This window comes from Mobula hypostoma, chromosome 24, assembly GCF_963921235.1.
Source record: "Mobula hypostoma chromosome 24, sMobHyp1.1, whole genome shotgun sequence".
NCBI lineage: Eukaryota > Metazoa > Chordata > Chondrichthyes > Myliobatiformes > Myliobatidae > Mobula > Mobula hypostoma.
In genome coordinates, this window is record NC_086120.1 from 19,045,959 (window position 1) to 19,068,854 (window position 22,896).

General features: G+C 40.6%; 1 protein-coding gene across 1 annotated transcript in view; it reads left to right on the forward strand.

The window, feature by feature from the left end:
• Positions 1 to 22,896, forward strand: part of tmem259 (transmembrane protein 259) — a 74,277-nt gene that overhangs the window by 16,078 nt on the left and 35,303 nt on the right. The window contains exons 2-3 of the mRNA XM_063032129.1: positions 14,092 to 14,343; positions 22,211 to 22,388. Coding sequence (XP_062888199.1) covers positions 14,092 to 14,343; positions 22,211 to 22,388 — 430 coding nt within the window. The remainder of the gene's footprint in view (positions 1 to 14,091; positions 14,344 to 22,210; positions 22,389 to 22,896) is intronic.

A 22,896-nucleotide genomic window follows, 5' to 3' on the forward strand; every position in this document is an offset into this window, starting at 1 on the left:
AGAGCCAGTGAGATGGCATCTGCCATGGACCTGTTGCTCTGGTAGGCAAAGTGGAGCAGATCTAAGTTGCCTCTCAGGCAGGAGTTGATATGTTTCATCACTAACACTTCATCACTGTGGATGTAAGTGCAACCGCACTCTTCTAGGGCACTGGTATTATTGAAGCCTGCTTGAAGCAGGTGGGTACCTCGCACTGCTGAAGCAGGAGGTTAAAGATCTCAGTGAACACACCAGCCAGTTGATCAGTCTTTAGTACGTGTCTGGGTATCCCCTTGAGGCCAGATGCTTTTCGTGGGTTCACCCACCCAAAGACAGCTCACCCATCTGCTCTAGAGAATGAAACCATAGGATTATCAAGGGATGTGGGAGTTTGTGATGGATCCTCCATGTTTTATCGGTCAAAGCAAACTTAGAAGGCATTGAGCTCATCCAGAAGTGAAGCCATGCTGTCTCACATGTGGCTTGATTTAACTTTATAGGAGGTGATAGGTTCATTCAGGGCTTCTGATTGGGGAAGACTCTGAATGGTTTTCTGGGGACGCACTTGTCAACAGCTGTTTTAATTAAGTCTGTTACAACCGTGGTGTATTCATTCAGATCAATAGATGAATACTTGAATGCAGCCCAGTTGTGACGAGAATACACATAAAATTAAGATGTTTGCTGGCCTGGGTTAGCATCAGTGACATCAACAAGTGGTCTGCCACCTGCCCTCAGGGGAAGGAGAGATAAGGAACAGTGGAGCAGCGTCTGGAGATGTGTAATGAAGGAACGGGGGAGAGAGAGAGCTGTCTGGAGCGGCTCCCCCCTTTGAACCTTGAACTGTTTGAAGTGATGGACAGGCGATGCCCCAGCAGGGGGATAAAAAGGGACAGGTTCGCTAAGGCGACACACACGCCACCCGAGGTAACGAGACCCTGGAAGCGGTGCGCCTCTCACGAGTGGGTGAGAAGTACCAGACAACGACCAGGGTGGAAAGGTACGATCAGCGGGAACCCGGTGTGTGTCCGCCCTTGCCTGGGTGCCGGGTTCACTGCAGAGGATCGACCGCATCTGGAGGAGGGGTCACAGTCGGTGACCTCAGGTGACATCACCAAGGACCCGCCCAAAAGCTGCTTGTGAGCAATCTCGCCGGTCTGTGAGTGAAGCCGTTCTGAATGATCAGTTGTTCCTGTTCTATCTCTCTCTTCCCCCACGTTGTCCATCGCCATGGCAACGATTACTGCGAACTGAACTTTGAGTCACGTTGAAATTTGGTCATTTACCCCTAGACAACGATAGAGCTTGATTGATGCTGTTATCTTAATTCTGTGCACATGTGTGTTTATCATCGCTGAACTGTTACATTTATTATCCTTTCGATTACTGTGTTGCTTGTTTCTTTAACAAAACTTTCTTAGTTCTAGTACTCCAGACTCCAACTGAGTGATCCATTTCTGCTGGTTTGGCAACCCAGTTATGGGGTACGTAACACGGTCCACTGACTCAAAGCAATCCCGTAAGCTCTTCTGCTGCCCACGACCACCTCTTTGTTGTTCTAATCCCTGGAGCCTAATCTTAGCCTCTGCCTGTAAGCAGTTAGGAGAAGTACAGCCAAGTGATCCAATTTACCAAAATGTGGTCTGGGCAAGGAACGGTAGGCCTTCCTTCTCTTAGTATAACAGTGGTTTAGTATCTGCTATAGGTTATATGCTGTTGGTAATTGGGCAGGATTTTCTTCAACGCGGCAGGCCAGGCAGCATCTCTAGGAAGAGGTGCAGTCGACGTTTCAGGCCGAGACCCTTCGTCAGGACTAACTGAAGGAAGAGTTAGTAAGAGATTTGAAAGTTGGAGGGGGAGGGGGAGATCAAAAATGATAGGAGAAGACAGGAGGGGGAGGGATGGAGCCAAGAGCTGGACAGGTGATTGGCAAAAGGGATACGAGAGGATCATGGGACAGGAGGTCCGGGAAGAAAGACGGGGGGGGGGGAACCTAGAGGATGGGCAAGGGGTATATTCAGAGGGACAGAGGGAGAAAAAGGAGAGTGAGAGAAAGAATGTGTGTATAAAAATAAGTAACAGATGGGGTACGAGGGGGAGGTGGGGCATTAGCGGAAGTTAGAGAAGTCAATGTTCATGCCATCAGGTTGGAGGCTACCCAGAGGGAATATAAGGTGGTGTTCCTCCAACCTGAGTGTGGCTTCATCTTTACAGTAGCGGAATTAGTCCTTACTCTTAATTGGCGGAATTAGTCCTTACTCAATTAGCGGAATTAGTCTTTACTCTTAATAGCGGAATTAGTCCTTACTCTTAATAAGTTCTCCTTTGGCTCCTCCCACTTCCTCCAAACTAAAGGTGCAGCTATGGGCACCCGTATGGGTCCTAGCTATGCCTGCCTTTTTGTTGGCTTTGTGGAACAACCTATGTTCCGTGCCTATTCTGGTATCTGACCCCCACTTTTCCTTCGCTACATCAATGACTGCATTGGCGCTGCTTCCTGCACGCATGCAGAGCTCGTTGACTTTATTAACTTTGCCTCCAACTTTCACCCTGCCCTCGAGTTTACCTGGTCCATTTCCGACACCTCCCTCCCCTTTCTAGATCTTTCTGTCTCTGTCTCTGGAGACAGCTTATCCACTGATGTCTACTATAAGCCTACTGACTCTCACAGCTATCTGGACTATTCCTCTTCTCACCCTGTCTCTTGCAAAAACGCCATGCCCTTCTCGCAATTGCTTCGTCTCCACCGCATCTGCTCTCAGGATGAGGCTTTTCATTCTAGGACGAGGGAGATGTCTTCCTTTTTTAAAGAAAGGGACTTCCCTTCCTCCACTATCAACTCTGCTCTTAAACGCATCTCCCCCATTTCACGTACATCTGCTCTCACTCCATCCTCCCGCCACCCCACTAGGAATAGGGTTCCCCTGGTCCTCACCTACCACCCCACCAGCCTCTGGGTCCAACATATTATTCTCCGTAACTTCCGCCACCTCCAACGGGATCCCACCACTAAGCACATCTTTCCCTCCCCCCCCCCACATTCCGCAGGGATCACTCCCTACGCAACTCCCTTGTCCATTCGTCCCCCCCATCCCTCCCCACTGATCTCCCTCCTGGCACTAATCCGTGTAAGCGGAACAAGTGCTACACATGCCCTTACATTTCCTCCCTTACCACCATTCAGGGCCCCAAACAGTCCTTCCAGGTGAAGGAACACTTAACCTGTGAGTCAGCTGGGGTGATATACTGCGTCCGGTGCTCCCGATGTGGCCTTTTATATATTGGCGTGACCCGACGCAGACTGGGAGACCGCTTTGCTGAACACCTACGCTCTGTTCGCCAGAGAAAGCAGGATCTCCCAGTGGCCACACATTTTAATTCCACATCCCATTCCCATTCTGACATGTCTATCCACAGCCTCCTCTACTGTAAAGATGAAGCCACACTCAGGTTGGAGGAACAACACCTTATATTCCGTCTGGGTAGCCTCCAACCTGATGGCATGAACATCGACTTCTCTAACTTCCGCTAATGCCCCACCTCCCCCTCGTACCCCATCTGTTACCTATTTTTATACACACATTCTTTCTCTCACTCTCCTTTTTCTCCCTCTGTCCCTCTGAATATACCCCTTGCCCATCCTCTAGGTTCCCCCCCCCGTCTTTCTTCCCAGACCTCCTGTCCCATGATCCTCTCGTATCCCTTTTGCCTATCACCTGTCCAGCTCTTGGCTCCATCCCTCCCCCTCCTGTCTTCTCCTATCATTTTGGATCTCCCCCTCCCCCTCCAACTTTCAAATCCCTTACTCACTCTTCCTTCAGTTAGTCCTGACGAAGGGTCTCGGCCTGAAACGTCGACTGCACCACTTCCTAGAGATGCTGCCTGGCCTGCTGTGTTCACCAGCAACTTTTATGTGTGTTGCTTGAATTTCCAGCATCTGCAGAATTCCTGTTGTTAGGGTTTTCTTCAAACCAGTTTGGTTGAAGTCTCCGACTATAATTTGAAATGAGTCAGGATGAACTGCTTTTTTGGAGACGGCATTATGTAGTATCACGAGCACTTGATTATAGTCAGCCACTGGTGGTATGTGAACTGGTCAGGATTACAGAAGCGAACTCCCCAGGTAAATAGAATGGATGGCGTTTGACCATCAGGTATTCCAAGTCAGGGGAACACGAGTTTGACAAAACCGCCACGTCAGAACACCAACAAGAGTATATCATAAAATACACACCTCCTCCTTTTGCCTTTCCTGAATCAGGAGTTCGATCCATTCTGTAAATTGAGAAGCCTCGGTTTTAATCACTGTATCTGGTGTGCCTGGAGAAAGCTACCTTTCAATCAAGGATAAAATAGCTAGTTCTATCCAATACAGAAGTCTTGCCCTCAGGTCCTCAATTTTGTTCTCCAGCAATTGCACTCATTCCTCTGTGTTTCAGCCTGGCTTGGAGTACCCCCTACCCCCCTCCCTACCATGCTTTCAGCCATGGTGATGAACCTTTGACGTCTTAAATGTGAGGTGTCTACCTGGTCGCCAAATCCTTTAGTCGATCATGAGATAAGAAAATGATTGAGTTGACTTGATGCAGAAGACATAAAACAAATGTCGAGAACAAAAATTATATAAAAAATCTAGGATGCCTAAGACCTGCAAAATACTGTAGCTTCAACTAATACAAACAAGCATAGCACACAGATTAGGAAGAGATGGAGTGCTAGAAAGGTCAAGAAAGGGAAGGGTGAGATGAGAAAGTGTGAGCAGGGTGAAACTTGACAGCAAATGTAAAAAATACAAAAAGAGGTACCAATGCAGTCATTAAAATGAAGACTGTTCATTGCATCCCAGGAATGTGCAAGTTGCCATTGCTACACCATTAATTTGGAGAAAATGAGAGAAATTAAAAGAGCAACTGTCTCAGTGGGGAGATTGGTTGAACCTGTAGAAAAAAGTGAAGAGCTTTCAGACCATACTTTTGTGATAAAAGTTTAGAAGGATTAGACATCTGTTGTAAAGGGACTAGGAAACTGTCAGAAGTGATACATGTGTAAATGAAACAGATTGAATAAAGGAAGAAAGCAGCCAAGCATTAATTTCTGTGGGGCAAGAACAAACTGAAACAGTGTATCTATTAAGGGCAGTCCTGCTTGTGAATCTTGAAGAGAAGGTAGAACCAAACTTTGTGGAGTTAGGTGAGGTTGTGGAGGGAACATTTCCTGAGTAAATGAGGTCAGTGACTGGGAGACAATGTATTGATTATACGATAGTGGGGTCATGGTACAGCGGAAACTATGTGGAAGTTCCTGAGAGCTGTTATTCAGCCTTCAGGTAGAGATTAGTTCATTGAACTAGGACAGCACCAGTATTGTCAGCAAATTTGATGACCAAAGCCTGATGGTCAAAGCTCCTGGATCAGCATGTCCGGAAGTCGAAGAAGTCCGGGCTCGCGTCTGGCGGTTGGAGGCTAGTCTCTGTGTGTGAATGCATGAGTAAGGGTTTGTTTTGCTGTTGTGTTGTTATTATTGCTTGTGTTGTTCTACTAAACATTGTGGATGTGCGCTGTTGGCCCCAGAATGTGTAGCAACATTTTTGAGGTACCTTCAGCACATCCTTTGGTTGTGTTGGTTGTTAACGCAAATGACCCATTTTGCTGTATGGTTCAACGTACATGTGATAGATAAATAAATAAACTAAATTTTTATGGATAATATTAATTTCTTTTAGCTCCTCCTTCATTCTAGACCTCTGGCCTTACATTATTTGCTGACTATTTTCTATTCTTTCCATGAAGCAGTATGCAAAATAATTGTTTAATTTCTCTGCAGTTTTATTATTCCCAGTTTCCATCTGTAAGCAACCCACTTTAACTTTAGCTTACCCTTTTCTCTCTAAATGTTTGATGCCACTCATTGTAGATTTGTGTCACTTACAAACGTTAATTTCTGAATCCAAGTGAAATAGTCCTAACATTGTGCTGTGCAGCAGCTGAAGTCAGAGCAATTACTTGCTGCACCTCATCTAAGTACTTCTTAAATTTACTTCGGTTTCTTAAGCGGTGTCCTGATTTGCCTTGAATTCTCTCACTTTTCAGTTTGCATTTTAATCTTTATTTTGAGTTTTTTTTAACAATTGCTGTGTAACTTATATCATCATCATCATCAGGTGCTGTGCCCAGTTTGAGCTTTGACTGTCATGGCCTACGCATTCCTGTTTCGGATCAACTGGATCAATTCATTGGAATTCATTTCCTGTTCTCTGGCTGCTGTCTCCATATCATTTGTCTTTGTCTTCCTTGTAATTTATATACACATTGCTTTTATTTTCCACAATCCATTGGCTTTGACACTTGGAGAAGCCTTAGAAATTTGTCTGACTGATTTTTTCTTGATATCACTTGGATTTTCACTTGCCATGAACAGTTATCTATTATTGTCGTGTGCAGTAGGATTGGTTGCAAACCTGAACTATAGCAGTGGAGTGGCGTGTAGTGGTATTAGAAGATTTAAAACTTCTACTTGGTGTTTTAATAAATGAAGATTTGTATTTTAAAAATGGGACTGAATTCTGTATCTGCATGCTTGAGTGATTATGAAAAACAGTACTACAATAAACGTACACCTGCATGTGTGGAGAGAGATAGTGAGTTAATATTTCAAGCTGATGACCTTTGATCAGAGTACTGAAACATTAACTCTGTTTCTGTCTGACAGAAAAGTATCCTGATCTGTAGGAGTATCTCCAAAACACTTTGTTTTTATGTAGGGTATCTGCTATGTTTGGAGTGAGAATTAAATCCATAGTTCCACAAGATTCTGAATAAAGCTGATTATGGGTCTGTATCTGTGATCCATTAAATTCTTCATCATTAAACAAGTTGTTTCTTCCCATTCAGTCTTTCACACTGAGGAGGTAACAACTGGGTGGAATCATGAAACACTGCATTTTTGGGAGAATATTTATTTTAAATAAGTGTGCAACTCATTAAGCCACAATGTAAGGAGCAGTTCTTCTAAATCTAAATCTTTGATAACAGTTTATTTTTTGATTGTTATTCATGAGAAGAAGATGTACAGTGACATGCAAACGTTTGGGCACCCCGGTCAAAATTTCTGTTTCTGTGAATAGCTAAGCGAGTAAAATATGAACTAATTTCCAAAAGGCATAAAGTTAAAGATGACAAATCTCTTTAATATTTTAAGCAAGAAAACTTTTTTATTTCCTTCTTTTACAGTTTCAAAATAACAAAAAAGGAAAAGGGCCCGAAGCAAAAGTTTGGGCACCCTGCATGGCAGTACATAGTAACACCCCCTTTGGCAAGTATTACGGCTTGTAAACGCTTTTTGTAGCCAGCTAAGAGTCTTTCAGTTCTTGTTTGAGGGATTTTCGCCTATTTTTCCTTGTAAAAGGCTTCTAGTTCTGTGAGATTCTTGGGCGGTCTTGCATGCACTGCTCTTTTGAGGTCTATCCACAGATTCTCGATGATGCTTAGGTTGGGAACTGTGAGGGCCTGGCAAAACCTTCAGCTTGCGCCTCTTGAGGTAATCATTGTGGATTTTGAGGTGTGCTTAGGATCATTATCCTGTTGTAGAAGCCATCCTCTTTTCATCTTCGGCTTTTTTACAGACGGTGTGATGTTTCCTTCCAGAATTTGCTGGTATTTAATTGAATTCGTTCTTCCCTCTACCAGTAAATGTTCCCCGTGCCACTGGCTGCAACACAAGCCCAAAGCATGATCGATCCACCCCCGTGCTTAACAGTTGGAGAGGTGTTCTTTTCATGAGATTCTGCACCCTTTTTTCTCCAAACATACCTTTGCTCATTGCGGCCAAAAAGTTCTGTTTTAACTTCATCAGTCCACAGGACTTGTTTCCAAAATGCATCAGGCTTGTTTAGATGTTCCTTTGAACATTTTGAATAGTTTGTTCAAGGGTTTCAGGGGAAGTTTGAGATGTGTGTGCTTTCACACAGACTGTGCGTCCAGCGCTTGAGTGAAAGACGACTCCAGTATGAGCTTCAACAGTCTTGTGCATATTGGATTGGTTTAACTGTAATAGAAACATAGAAGACTTGCAGCACAATACAGGCCCTTTCACCCACAGAGTTGTGCCGAACATGTCCCTACCTTAGAAATTACCTAGGCTTACCTATAGCCCTCTATTTTACTAAGCTTCATGTACCTATCTAAAAGTCTCTTAAAAGACCCTACCGTATCCGCCTCCACCACCATTGCCGGTAGCCCATTCCACACACTCACCACTCTCTGAGTAAAAAAACTTACCCCGACATCTCTGTACCTACTCCCCAGCACCTTAAACCTGTGTCCTCTTGTGGCAACCATTTCAGCCCTGGGAAAAAGCCTCTGACTATCCACACGATCAATGCCTCTCATCATCTTATACACTTCTATCAGGTCACCTCTCATCCTCCGTCGCTCCAAGGAGAAAAGGCCGAGTTCACTCAACCTATTCTCATAAGGCAAGCTCCCCAATCCAGGCAACATCCTTGTAAATCTCCTCTGCACCCTTTCTGTGGCTTCCACATCCTTCCTGTAGTGAGGCGACCAGAACGGAACACAGTACTCCAAGTGTGGTCTGACCAGGGTCCTGTATAGCTGCAACATTACCTCTTGGCTCCTAAATTCAATTCCACGATTGATGAAGGCCAATACACCATAATCATTCTTAACCACAGAGTCAACCTGCGCGTCCTGATGAAGGGTCTCGGCCCGAAATGTCGACTCTACCTCTTCCTAGAGATGCTGCCTGGCCTGCTGCATTCTCCAACAACTTTGATGTGTGTTGCTTGAATTTCCAGCATCTGCAGATTTCCTCGCAGCTGCTTTGAGTGTCCTATGGACTCGGACCCCAAGATCCCTCTGATCCTCCACACTGCCAAGAGTCTTACCATTAATACTATATTCTGACATCATATTTGATAATAATATGCCCTTTTATTTTCTTTTTCGTATTAACTGTTTGATAAAGCTGAAATTTGTACATGTACTTTCTTTATAATTTTATGTGGTATATGATCTGTTATTTCTGGCCGACTGACAATTCTGCATGGGCAGCATTAGCTCAATTCGAGGTTTCTTTAATCGGAACATCATGATATTCCTGTTCAGTTTAACCCCAAATCATATAGACCCCAGACATGTATTGTTTATGAAAGGCCCCTTACCACTGAGTTACATGGCTGCTAGCAGAGCTAGCTGATGAGCCAAGTTTGTATACAAGCCCGGTAAGAGGGTTACATTTGTATTACGACAAAGCAGTAAATATGACCTATTGTGTTTTAAAATCTATGTTTTCTCTATTTCCCCAGATAGCTTGTCATATATAGATATATAGTATAATACGATGGCATGTTATTAGCATGTACTTCATTCACAAGATACATTTGCAATTGAATTACAGATGTACTGTTAGCAAATTTGTCTTCACCACTTGAGATCTATAATCATACTGCCTCTTGCATTAATGAAAAGAATAAAGTCATTTCATGTGCTAAGATTTTCACTAATGTGACATGATGACCTGAATTTTCACTGTAAAGAGATGAAATCACCTCAGTTAAAACCTGAGTTATAGGGAAAGGTTGAATAGGTTAGCACATTATTCCCTACAATGTAGAAGATTGAGGAGAGATTGGATAGAGGTATACAAAATTACAGTATATGGGGATAGATAGGGTAAATGCAAGCAGGCTTTTTCCATTGAGGTTGGGGGGGCGACTACAACTAGAGGTCATGAGTAATGGTGAAAGATGAAACATTTAAGGGGAACATGATGTGAACAACTTCACTCAGAGTATGGTGAGAGTGTGGAATGAGCTGCCAGTGCAAAAGGTGAATGCGGAGTTGATTTCAACGTTTAAGAGGAAATTCAGATAGGTACAGTACATGGATGAAAGGATTATGGTCCAGATGCAGGACGATAGTGTTATGTTTTGTAACTCCAAAACAGCTAATTAATTGAAAGCAAAAAAGCACAGTTAGGAATAATGTGCCTTAGTTTCGTTTTAATTTAAGCAAGAGACATACTTCTGTCATAGTGGTCTGATGACATATGCCATTCACGTACTTTTACGTATAATCTGCCGAGCATTATGTAAACAACATAGAATGCTTAAACAATGTATTTACAATATTATACAAATATTAGATACACAACTACCTGCTTAGCTGTGAACTCCAACTCAATATAGAATTCTTCTCAACTTACAGTATATGCAGTTACCAGAACAAGTTTGTGAACCCTTTGCAATTTCCTAGATTATTTGCATTAATTGCTCATAAAATGTGGTCTGGTCTTCATCTCTGTCACAATAATAGATAAGCACAATCAGCCTAAACTAATAACACACAAACAAATGTACTACTTCTCGTCGATACTGAGTACAGCATTTAAACAATCACAGTCTAAGTTCAAAAAAAGAATGTGAACCTTTGGGGTAATGCCTTCTACCAAAACTATTTGGAATTAGGTGTTCCAGTCAATGAGATGAGATTGGATGTGTGGGCTGTAGAGGTGAGTTGCCCTACTTAAAAAAAAGACACATTAAGTCATATTACTGACAGAGCCTGCTTTTCTCAAGAAAGATCTATTTATGTACACCATACCTCGATCAAAACAACTTTCATAGGACCTTAGAAGATGAATTGTTGAGGTGCATGAAGCTGCATCGAAAACACTGAAACTTCTACAAATGTACCGTGGAAAGCATTCTGACTGGCTGCATCACCGTCTGCTTGGGGGGGGGGGGCGGGAATGCTACTGTACAAGATTAAAATACTGAAATAGGTTGCAGAAACTTGTAAAATTTGTCAGCGCTGTCATGAATACTAGCCTCCGTAGTATCCAAGATATCTTCAAGGAGCGGTGCCTTAGGAAGGCAGCGTCCATTATTAAGAATCCCCACCACCTCGGTCATGCCCTCCTCACACTGGTCCCATCGGGAAGGAGGTACAGAAGCCTGAAAGCACACACTCAGCAATTCAGAAACAGCTTCTTCCCCTCCACCATGCAACTTCTGAATGGACATTGAACCTTGAATACTACATCACTACTGTTTTATTTCTGCTATTTTGCACTACTTGTTTTAACTTAATGATTTTATTTTTTTTATATATATATATAATATACTTAATGTGACTCTTTTTTTCCTCTGTATTTATTTATCATTTTTTTTGTACTGCTACTGTAAAGTTAACAAATTTCACAATATATGTCGGTGATATTAAATCTGATTCTGATTATACTATACAGATATCCACAGGACAATACATTTAAAATTATCCCATTCAGACTGAGTTTTAATTGTGGAAAATTTCTTACACTTGTGGGATAATGTCTTTTCTGACGAGGGGATGGGTCACTCTGCCAGGGCAATGCAGGCCATTCCAGGGATGGGGAGGCATTGCTCTTGGCATCTTCTGGACGTGTTGGCATCCCGTACAGTGTAATACAAACTGCTTGATCTTGCTGATCTATCTCAGGCCACCAGACAAAGCTTTCAGCCAACACTGTCATTTTGACCATGCCTAGATGACCAGCATGTTGCTACTCAACACTTTAGCTCTCGGTATAACACTCTCAATCCCACATAAGGCAACCCCACCAAGGGCATGGTTATCCCGGTGCTGGTAAAAATAGGGAAACTGCAGTTTTTGCTGCACATTCCAGCCATTTTGAGTGGCCATGTAGACCTGAGACAGTGTGGGATTTTTCCTGTCTTTCCTGCTTTCCCTTTAGATAATCTTTGCTGTAATAGGGACACTTTCCGGTTTGCATTAGGGTGAGTATGTCTAGTGGAATGTCTTCTATCATAAATTTTTCAGGAATTTCCGTTTCTCAGGGTAAACAGGACAATCCATCGGCATTTCCATCATTAGTTATCCTCTTGTAATTGAGTCCTCCAAGATATAGAGTACATCACTGCATTCATGCTGCTTCTGTTAGTGGAACACCCTTTTGTGGATTGAAAATGGACACTAGTGGTTGATGATCAGTAATGAGGCAAAACCCTTTCCCTTACAAGTACTGGTTGAAATGTTCTATACCCCAAATCAGACTTGAGGCCTCCCTGTCAATGTGCATAATTTTTCTCTGCAGTGATGCAAAGACTATGGGGCATTCACTTCCATCACTCATAATATGTGCCATGATTGCACCTGTACCAGCAAGCAAGGCAATACAGGCAAGCTTTACTGGACATTGTGGATCATAATGTGTGTACAGTGTCTGGTGTCACCATTTCCTTTGTCATTTGGGAAGAAACCTCACACTGTTTTGTCCATTGCCATTTCTTCCTGATTTGTCATAATGTTTAAGGGGTGGAACACAGTAGTCAGGCTTGGCAGGAACCTGTAAGAGTAATTGACAAATCCTAAAAAAGATTGCAACTGTGACTCATCCTTTGGCTTGTGGCATCCACCACTGCTTGAACTTTCTTTACACGCATTTGTGTAATCATTATGTGTCCATGGTGTGACCACAGTAAGTGTTCAAAGTTAAAAGTACATTAATTATCAAAGTATGTATACTATATACAACCTTGAGATTTGTCTCCTTACAGGCAGCTACAAAATAAAAGAAACCCAATAGAACCATTATAAAAAAAGACAATCAAATGCGCAACCTGCAGTAAAAAAAAATACACAAAATAAAAGTAAGCAAATAACATTCAAAACTGAAGTTCACAAAATTGCGTCCACAGCCTCAGTTCAGAGCAGGTTTAAATAATTCACACTTGTTGCATCATGTTCTGAGTGCATAATCTTCTAATATTTTTAGCATTTATCTTGAGATTTTGGAGATGTTCCTTGTTGTCCTTACTGGTAACAATGATATCATCCAGGTAACACTGAGTGGCTGGACAGCCTTGCAGCACCTGGTTCATAGCTTTCTGCCAGCATGCAGGTGCAAAAGCTACTCCAAAGATAAGTCTATTTTAGAAATAAGCCCTCGTGAGTGTTCATGGTGAGAAATACTTTGGACTCTTCTTCCATCTCCATCTGAAATTAGGCTTCTAAGGAGTTTGTACATTCTCCCTGTAACTGCATGGGTTTCCTTTAGGTGCTTCAGTGTCCTCCCATAGTCAAAGATGTCATTGTAAATTGTTCTGTGATTGGGCTAGGGTTAAACTGGAGGCTGCTGGGTGGCATGGTTCGAAGAGCTGATAAGGCTTCCTCTGTGCTGTATCTCAATGAAATAGAAATAAAAATAAAATATCAGCAAAGCTCATTTCGGCTGGTTTGGTGAGAGCAAGCTGTATGCTTTTCCATCCAATGCACTCAACGAAGCTGGCACTCAATTCTTATTTCTTTTATTTCATTTACTTCAAAATACTACTCAATTCACAAAGTGAACAATATCCAGTCAACTATTGTGCAATCAAATGCGTCAGTCTTCCCAACGTAGCCAGCCATTTCTGGTCAGTTCAATTCCGGCACCCTCTGTAAGGAAGTTTGTACATTCATACACATGGGTTTCCTCGAGTGCTCCAGTTTCCTCCCACAGTCCAAAGACTGTTAGTAGGTTAATTGGTCATTATAAATTGTCCTGTGATTGGGCTAGTGATAACAGGCGGGTTGCGAGGTGGTGCAGTTCGTTGGGCTGGAAGGGCCTGTTCCACGCTGTATCTCTAAATAAATATGCAGGAATTCCAATTCTGAAATCTAATATAAGGACATTATTTTGTTTTATTCTTATATTTGGGATCTGGGCATCATTTGCAAGGCCAACTTCATAAGACTTCCTTGAATATTGTTTTCATAAAGTATTTAGGAGTCAACCACATTGACTGGTCTGGAGTTGGATAAAGGAAACTTCATATTCTCAGTTGTGGTTACATTGTAATGTGGATAAGTTAGTTTTACATATACATTACGCGCAAAATACGTGAATATTTGTGTGTATATATACACAAACACACACACACACTCCCAAAATAAATTTAAATTTACATGTCTTTACATTGCGACAGAGTCGTAACGCAAAGATTTTTACGCCCTCACGTTGTGGGATAGATGTAAGATTTTAATATATTCTACAAAATTCCTTTCACTATGTAATTTTTAAGGAACTATTCATTTTTTTCTCTTTCCTTTGCAGGCTCTCTTTGTACTTTTTATTTTGGCTTACATTCACATTGCCTTTTCACGTTCTCCAATCAATTGCTTGGAGCACATCCGCGAGAAGTGGCCACGGGATGGAATCCTCCGTGTGGAAATCCAACGTAATTCTACCCGTGCTCCCATTTTTCTTCAATTCTACGAATCAGATAATTTTGCTGGCATGGTGAAAGAGCCAGCAGAAGATGAAGAAGAACTGACCGTAGAAATGTTTGACAACAGCTCTATACAGGTGTGATCATTGTTCAGAACATTGCAATCCAAATATAAAATATGAGAAAAATATTTTGGTAGATTTGGTTTGCACAAAAATATAATTTAAAGTTCTGTTATTATTAGAATGTTATTTGAAATGCTCATGCAGCAAATACATAATTAGGAATTTGGGGAAGATTTTTGAGTCAAAAAGTGGGGAGAGCCTTAAAAAAAAAATCTTTTCAGCATAGCTGGACTGTGCTAATGCTCCTACCCAATTTGAGGAGAAAAGTGTACAGTAAAGGGTATAAAGAAAGATTGCTGGGCTGGAGTTGTGAATTATATATGCCATTGTAAATAGAAGAGATTCTGCAGATGCTAGAAATCTTGAGTAACATACACAAACTGCTGGAGGATCTCAGCAGATCAGGCACCATCTATAGAGAGGAATAAGCAGTCAGCGTTTCAGCTCATGACCCTTCAGGACTGAAAAGGAAGGAGGAAGAAGCCAGAATAAGAAAGTAGGGGAAGGGAAGGAGTACAAGCTGGCAGGTAATAAGTTAAACCAGGTGAGGGGGAATGGGGAATGAAGTAAGAAGGGAGGTGATAGATGGAAGAAGTAAAGGGCTAAAGAAGGAGGAATCTGATAGTAGCGGACAGTAGACCATGGAAGAAAATAAAGGAGGATGGGCAACTTGGGCCCCATTTCTCTAAATAAAATTCATTTGTTCATCTATTAGTTATTTCTTTGCTTGAATTTTCTGGAACTGGAGGTTCTCTGTCGTCCCTTTCTATGCAGCAGTCTCATTGGAGAGCAGCACATATTTTTGTGTCAGCACTAAAGGTTGGTGAAAATTGATGGCATGGATTTGTTTATCTTTGAATCTCAAGAATTAATTATATACACTGTATGGACAAGAAACTTGGAAACCCATCCATTAATGTTACTTAAAAGTTTCAGCTGGATTCTAGAAAGAGAGGAGCTTCACCTCATTACAATATTCTCAATCTCAATCTTTGAATAAATGTCTAATTATATAAAGGAGTGTTAGTTCAGAAATTTCCTGTTGCCTGGAAAACATGCTAAAACTGCTGAAGTGTGCAGATGGAGACAAAATTAGCCAAAAGCAGCCTATTAAATACAACCTAATCAGAAACTTCTATTCAGCTGTTCAGTGTAGCTTATAAGGAAGGACAATACAGTTGCACAGAAGTGTTTTTCATTATAACTGAAATGCCATTAAAATTCTTAATTTTTGTTTTAGCATTGGGTGAGGAATGGACAAGGTTTATGAGATAATCTATTCTGATGCTGAATCAGCAGGTTATTGTCAATATTTGAATCGCTGGTATAATTGCTAGGTTAGAATGAATGAAATAGGAGCAGTAGACTGTACAGCCCCTTGGTACTGTTCCACCATTTGACAAGATCATGGCTGGTCATCTAACAAACATAACTTTACTATCCTAAGCACATTTAAAGAGCAAGAAAATGGGACACTGCTGACCTATTAGCCTAACATCAGTAGTAGGAAAAAGAATAAAAGTCATATAATGGACATAACAGCAGAACAAGTTTGAGCAGATCCAGCTTGAATTTTTGAAAGGAAAATCATGACTAATCTACTTTGAGGACGTAGAATAGGTAACCAGTGGATGAGCTGAATTTGCATTGTCACTGGCGTTTTGATAAGGTTCCATACAGGAGTTTGGACAACAAAATTAGAGTAGCTGGAAGGGTTATCAAACAAAAAGAAAGGGATTAAATAGATATTTATTGAGTTGATAGGGGGTTCTGCAGGGCCCTGACTATTCATAATCTCCATTAATGTGGGAATGAAATATCATAATTCTAAGCTTACTGATGATACAGACCAAACTGAGGTTGTGAGTAGGAAGGAGGATGTAAATAGCTCTGAGGTATTGTTTTTAACATGCAAGCACAATTTTCAGGAATATATTACTTAATTTTCTAGCCTACTTCTGTACTTAATGTACATCTGAGTTTATCAATTAGTCCTGGTAATGGAAGGCAGGCAGTAGTGATGTACGGGTGCTTTTCTAACTGGAACTGTGTAACAGGGTGCACTACAGGGAACAGTGCCAGAACCCTTGTTGTTTGCAATATATACAAAAATAACCTGGATGAGAACATAGATGATCTGATTGGTAAGTTTGCAGATGATATGAAAATTAGTGCAGTCACAGATAGTGAAGAAAGTTTAAGGATACACAGTATTGATAAGCTGGAAAGTTGAGTGGATCAATGGCAGAAGGAACTTAATCCCAACAAATGTGAAGTAATGCACTTTGGGTGGTCAAATTCTGGTAGGACTTTTTTTATACTGTATGATTCTATGAATTTGATTTAAAGGAGTTTAGCAAAAAGCTGCACGCAAAAATTTCCATCTTATCCCAGATCATCACATTTCAGTTTGTTTCCAAATCTCTGGTTTTTCATGTCATGTTTGTGTGGTTAATTGCAAACAAACCTCTGAATATGCTTCTACAGATTAGAATCAAGTTTATTATCACTGTCTTATGTAATGTGTGTTGTTTTGCAGCAGCAGTGTAGTGCAAAGACACAAAATTGCTGTAAATTACTTGTTTATGTTCATACTGAAAGCATTCTTAAAAAAACTTGGTGTTTTTGCAATGTGGTAATTGTCACACATGAGAAATTTCAATTATTTACATGAGCAACTCATTTAAGAAACTTCCAACTCAACAAGAACTTTACAGATAAGTTGAAGGCTAAAATCCAAACCTACTGAAGTACTTGTGACACCTTAGCTACATTTACTTTCCTCCATTCTTCTAACTTTCAACTCCATTAATATTTGCATTTATTGCCTTTTTGTCTAGCTTTAAAATTTTCTTCAGTTCTTTGGAACATTCAATCCTGTTCCTTATCTTCAAATAAATTTCTTTTAAATCCTTAGAGTCTTGTTATGAATAAGTTAGAAAGGCAAAGGATAAATGAGAGTGGTCAACATTGATACTTTGAATGATTGACATTTACACTTCATGTCCTTGCTGGTTGCAAAAGAGTTATTCAGGTTAATCCCAATTTACCAGATTTTTGTCTTGTGAGTTTATAAGTAAAAGCACATCAGATGTTCGTCCGGATGCTTTGCAAATGTAATGTGGGATTTTATCTTTGCTGCAGTGACTATTAAGTATTCTTTACTAGAAACAGAATAGGTTCTCAATGCAAAAAGACAACTGTATGCTATCATTCTACGTATAGCTTTTAAAAACTATACTTGACAGTGAATTGTTTCTTTTAAATTCAGCTGGAGATGCTTTCTTCCTTTGATTGTTAAAATATATTTAGACAAATGCATTAACCCTTGATTTCCATAATGATTATACCTGTACATTCAAAGTCTTCTACTGTTGCCTATGTGGCTACTTTTCAATTCCCAGTTCTCACTCCAACACTTGGTAATCATGGCATGAAATTCAGTTAACTCTTAATTATTCAGTACTGGAGCAAAGCATTCTCTTTTTTCCTGTAATCACTCATAAAAGCAGGCAGTGTGGAAGGGGAAGAAACCAAGAGGTTTTATGCCACTTCGGCCCAGGACTGAAGAAATGAAGCTGTTTTTAAAGGATAACATTGGTTCTGGGACAGGAACCAAAACCAGATATTGGTGTAGCTTCAGCTTGATAAAAGGCTTGAATCTGTGTATAGAAAATCTTTTTCTATTTAGTGTACTGAATTTAGATACCTGAGCAAGATGACATGTGACCTAAGATAGGGTCTATGCCAAGAAGAATCTATTTTGTTTGCAGTTTTAACAAATACAAAGTGAATTTTTTGCTTCAGTTAAAACACCAGTCCCTGATTGGTTAAAAAGTTAAAACTCTAATCTTTAATTCAAATTTTGCAGCCAAGACTGATATGCAAGCTCAGAGGTTAGAACATTACTGAACAGTACAGGCCCTTTGGCCCATGGCGTTGTGCTGAACTTTAAACCGACTCTTATGATCAATCTAACCCTTACCTTCCACAAAGCATGCCCTTTTCTATCGTCCATGTGCCTATCTAAGAGTCTTAAATGTCCCTTATGTATTTGCCTCTACCACCAATCCTGGCAGCATGTACCCAGTACTCTTGTTTATTCTCTTAAAAAGGAACTTGTCTCTGATACTCCCCTCTACTTTCCTTCAAATGACCTTAAAATTATGCCCCCTTGTTTTAGCCATTTCTGGCTTGGAAAATGTCTGTCATCATTTTGTACACCTCTTTCAAGTCACCTCTAATCCTCCTATGCTCCAAAGAGAAAAACCCAGCTCGCTCAACCCATCCTCATAAGGCATGCTCTCTAAAGCTTCCATGGCTTTCTAAGATAAGGTAACCTAACCAGGGTTTTATCGAGCTGCAACACTACTTCATGGCTTTTGAACTCAATCCCTTGACTAATGAAGGCCAGCACACTATATGTCTTTCTTACAACCCTGTCAAGTTATGTGGCAACTTTGAGGGATCTATGAATGTGGACCCCAAGATCCCTCTTTCTCCACACTGCTAAGAATCCTGCCATTACCCTGTAATGTGCCTTCCAATTTTACTTTTCAAAGTGAATCTGTTCACACGTTTCCGGATTGAACTCCACCTGCCACTTATTAGCCCAGCTCTGCATCCTATCAATGTTCCCTTGTAACCATTGATGACCTTCTGCACTCTCCACAATACCACCAACCTTTGTGTCATCTGCAAACTTACTAACCCACCCTTCCACTTCTTCATTCAAATCATTTATAAAAATCACTTTAAGAGCAGGTGCCCCAGAATAAATCCTTGTGGAACATCACTGGTCACGGAACTACAGGCAGAATACACTCCATCTACAACCACCATCTGCCTTCTATGGGGAAGCTAATTATGAATCCATACAATCAAATTTTCCTGGATCCTATACCTCCTAACTTTCTGAAAGAGCCTACCGTGAGGAACCTTATCAAACACCTTCATAAAATCCATACTGTAAGCGTCACAACCACTGCTCTACCTTTATCAATATGTTTTGTCACATTCTCAAAGAATTCAGTCAAGCTCCTTCATCAGACTATGCTTCTCCAAATGTTCGTGAATCCTGTCTCTAAGAAACTTCTCCAATTGTTTGCCTAGCACTGAAGTAAGACTCACTGGTCTATAATTCCCAGTGTTTTCTGTGCTCACTTTGTTGTTGGAAAAGGAAATAACATTTGCTACCTTCTGATCATCTGATACTATTTCTGTGGCCAGTAAAGATGCAAAGATCACTGCCAGAGGCGCAGCAATCTCTTCCCTCAATTCTTGTAGTATGCTGGGATATATCTCATCTGGCCCCAAGAATTTGCCTATCCTAATGTTTTTCAAAAGTTCTAGCACATTCTCTTTGACATGTTCTAGCATACCAGATTGTTTTACACAGTCCTCAGAAACATCAGGGTACTTGTCACTGGTGAAGACTGAAGTAAAGTATTCATTAAAGACCTCTACCTTCTCACACTCTGGGCAGATGTTTCCTTTTCTATCCTGATAGGCCCTATCCTTACACTAGTCAACCTCCTGTTCAGATACGTGTAGAATGTCTTGAGGTTTTCCTTAATTATACTCACAAAGCCTTCTCATTCCCCCTCCTAGCTTTGCAACGTATATTCTTAAGCTGGTTCCTGGCTACCTTGTAATTCTAGAGACCTGTCTGCTTCCTAACTTTAAGTAAGCTTCTTTCTTCCGCTTGACTAGATGTTCCACATCTCAGATCAACCATGGTTCCATCACCCTACCATCCTTTCTCTACCTCAGTGGGCCAAGCCTGTAAATATCCCCTCAGTAAACAGCCTCCACATTTCCATTGTGTAAACTTCTGTTGTAAAGTCTTAATTGTTTTAGAAATATTAACTTTCCCCACTTTTTTTTATAGTGATCAGGTGCATGGAGCAATGTACTTTGCTTTAAATTTAAACAATTTAGGCCTCAATCCTAAAGTATGCCTCAAGGATTTTAAGAAAGGACAAAGACAAGGTGAACAGCTTTCATGAATGGACTAAACACAAGTAACAGGCAAGATATACTTCAAATAGAAGTGCCACGTAATTGGATACACCTGCACAATCTGATTATAGATTCTCTTTATTTGCATATTTTATTTAGTAGGGTCATGCAATTGTTATAGCGCTAGAGGAAGCCATTCAGCCCATTATTCTATACTGGTTCCAATTAAATAACTCTCAACAGGTACTGATTGTGATATCATTACCCTTAATTAATACAGTACTCTCTATTACAACTCTGAAGTTTATTACCTTGGGTTTAAATTCCATTTGACACTCTGCCCATCTCCTTCCCTACAGTCTATAACTTCACTATGTATGGTTAATCATAGGGAAAAGTATATTTTTGGCAAATTTAATCAGGTGTTTAAGTTTGGGTTATTAAAATACTCAAAAAAGGGGCCTGGCAGTATTTGGCAGAATATTTAAGTTTTTGTTATAATTAAATTAACATAATGAGAATGTAGAAGTAATGTAGCATCTTTGAACTTATCATTCTGAGTTTCTAAAAAACTTCTAATAAAAAATCATTATGTATGAGGAGGAACATATGCAGGAGCATGGATGCAAAGTTAGTGAATGGACTGTAAGGAAAATTACTTCAATTTTTTTGTGTGTTCTTATTGAGCTCTGGGTGTTTGCATATACATTTGCATGCAAAGGAGACACTTCACAGTGATAAACCATCAGAAAGCACTTTATTAGAACTAGCACAAATGCAATACAGAAAGAAAAGCAAATGTCTACACTAGTAGCAATATAGAAATCAAAATAACATCCACTAAACAAGCTGATCTCTGCAATGTCGGAGGGGAGCCACCGATCCAGCAATCTTTCACGCAGCCTGTTTTCTCTCTCTCTCTCTCCCGACTCTAACTCTGTCTCGATTTACTCTTCCCTGTCTTAGCACTAGCACCAGTCGTGTTCTTCCCCCTTACACAAAGAAAGTGCCCCTTTTTATACCCTTGGTGGTACCAGCTACACCCCTTATCTCTTACAACCTTCATCTCAGACAAATATGTTTTTCACCACTCTGCACTATTATGGCTGTAGACTTGTACTTCCTTGACTTTAAAACATTGCTGTGGATTGGTTCTCTTGTACTTTCCCAAAACAATCCCACTCCAAGCTAACACCATTTTGTTTTACAGACTTCCATTTTATTTTAGCATATACCAAAGAAGAATCACATTTAACTCTTTCTTTACATGGGCAAACAGCAAAAGCATTAGGGTTCAGTGAGATTTGCTTGTATTGAAGAAGAGTTGGGAGTGATGGATCTATGTATTGCTACTGGTTGACAGCTTGATGTTGTCAAAAGGAATAAGGTAAGGGAAGAATTTGGCACTATTTCTTTAACAGCATGTTGTTGAAGCACCAATTGTTTTTGCTGCAGAGATTTGTTAAGGAGGAATGTTTCAAGGAAGAGTGCAGAGCTCCAGGAAAAGGGCTTCTGTGGATTGTTTGGATTGTTGTGGCTGAGGTTTGGGCATGGATATAATTGGATAAATTCCAGCTGCAGTATAGGAGGACTAAATTAAAAACATACTTGCACAATCTCAAATATACTCACATAACCATAATAAATGCAATATCATTCAGTGTTTTGCAAACTAGAATGGTGCTGACACCTGAAAACAGTGTCATCAATAAATAACAATAATCTCGTATTCCCCAAAGTAGTTTTCTTGTGGGTCAGAATTGATGATTTCCAACGCTTTCCCTTATCCCTCCAAATTCTTAACCTAGTTTTCTTTTTCAGGTGCTACCAACCTGCAGTGTAATTTATGCATGTCTCCATTATTTTTTGTAGCAAATTTATGGTGACTTTCTTTTGCATTCTCTACTCCTTTTCGCAGTTTGAGCTGGACATAGAGCCTAAAGTGTTTTTAAAGCCTTCACTTGGAAATAAAGCAGACGTCGTGACACAGGTGGTACAAAATGATAGCCAGGGGCTTTCATTCACAGAGGCACCTAGTAAAGGTATGCAGCCTCTCCAGGAAACAGTCTCTGAGTTTGAGATGCTGACAAGAGCAGGTAAAATTTTAGTGATTCAAACCATAGCTGTTTTTTTTTCCCTTTTCTTTCCAACCTGCTTTCAGATTCATTTGAATTCTTCTCTTGCAAAGAGCCCCCACTGCATGAGATCGGAGATAGATCTAACTGTTAGCAAAGCTTTCACTTTGGTATTGTAACCCCTGATAATGTATTGTTCTTTGAGCTGAGAAGAAAACTGCCTCACATTGCTATGTGAACAAACTATTAATTTAAAAAATGCTATGGAAAATGTTGCTTTAAAAAAAATGCTAGTTCAAAGTTCATTAATTGCTTGTCAGTGTGAAACTAGCATACTCGGTTACAGTGGGCACGATCTACAAATTGCACTGCAGTTATTCATTTCCCAAAAACGTAACCTCTACTACCAAAAATGACAAGAGTAAAAGATGCATTAGGAAATCACCTCCAATTGGCAACCCACCCTGAAAATGTGTTGCCTCTTTTTCTTCACCAATAAGTCTAAATGCTGGAATTCCCTTCCTAGTAA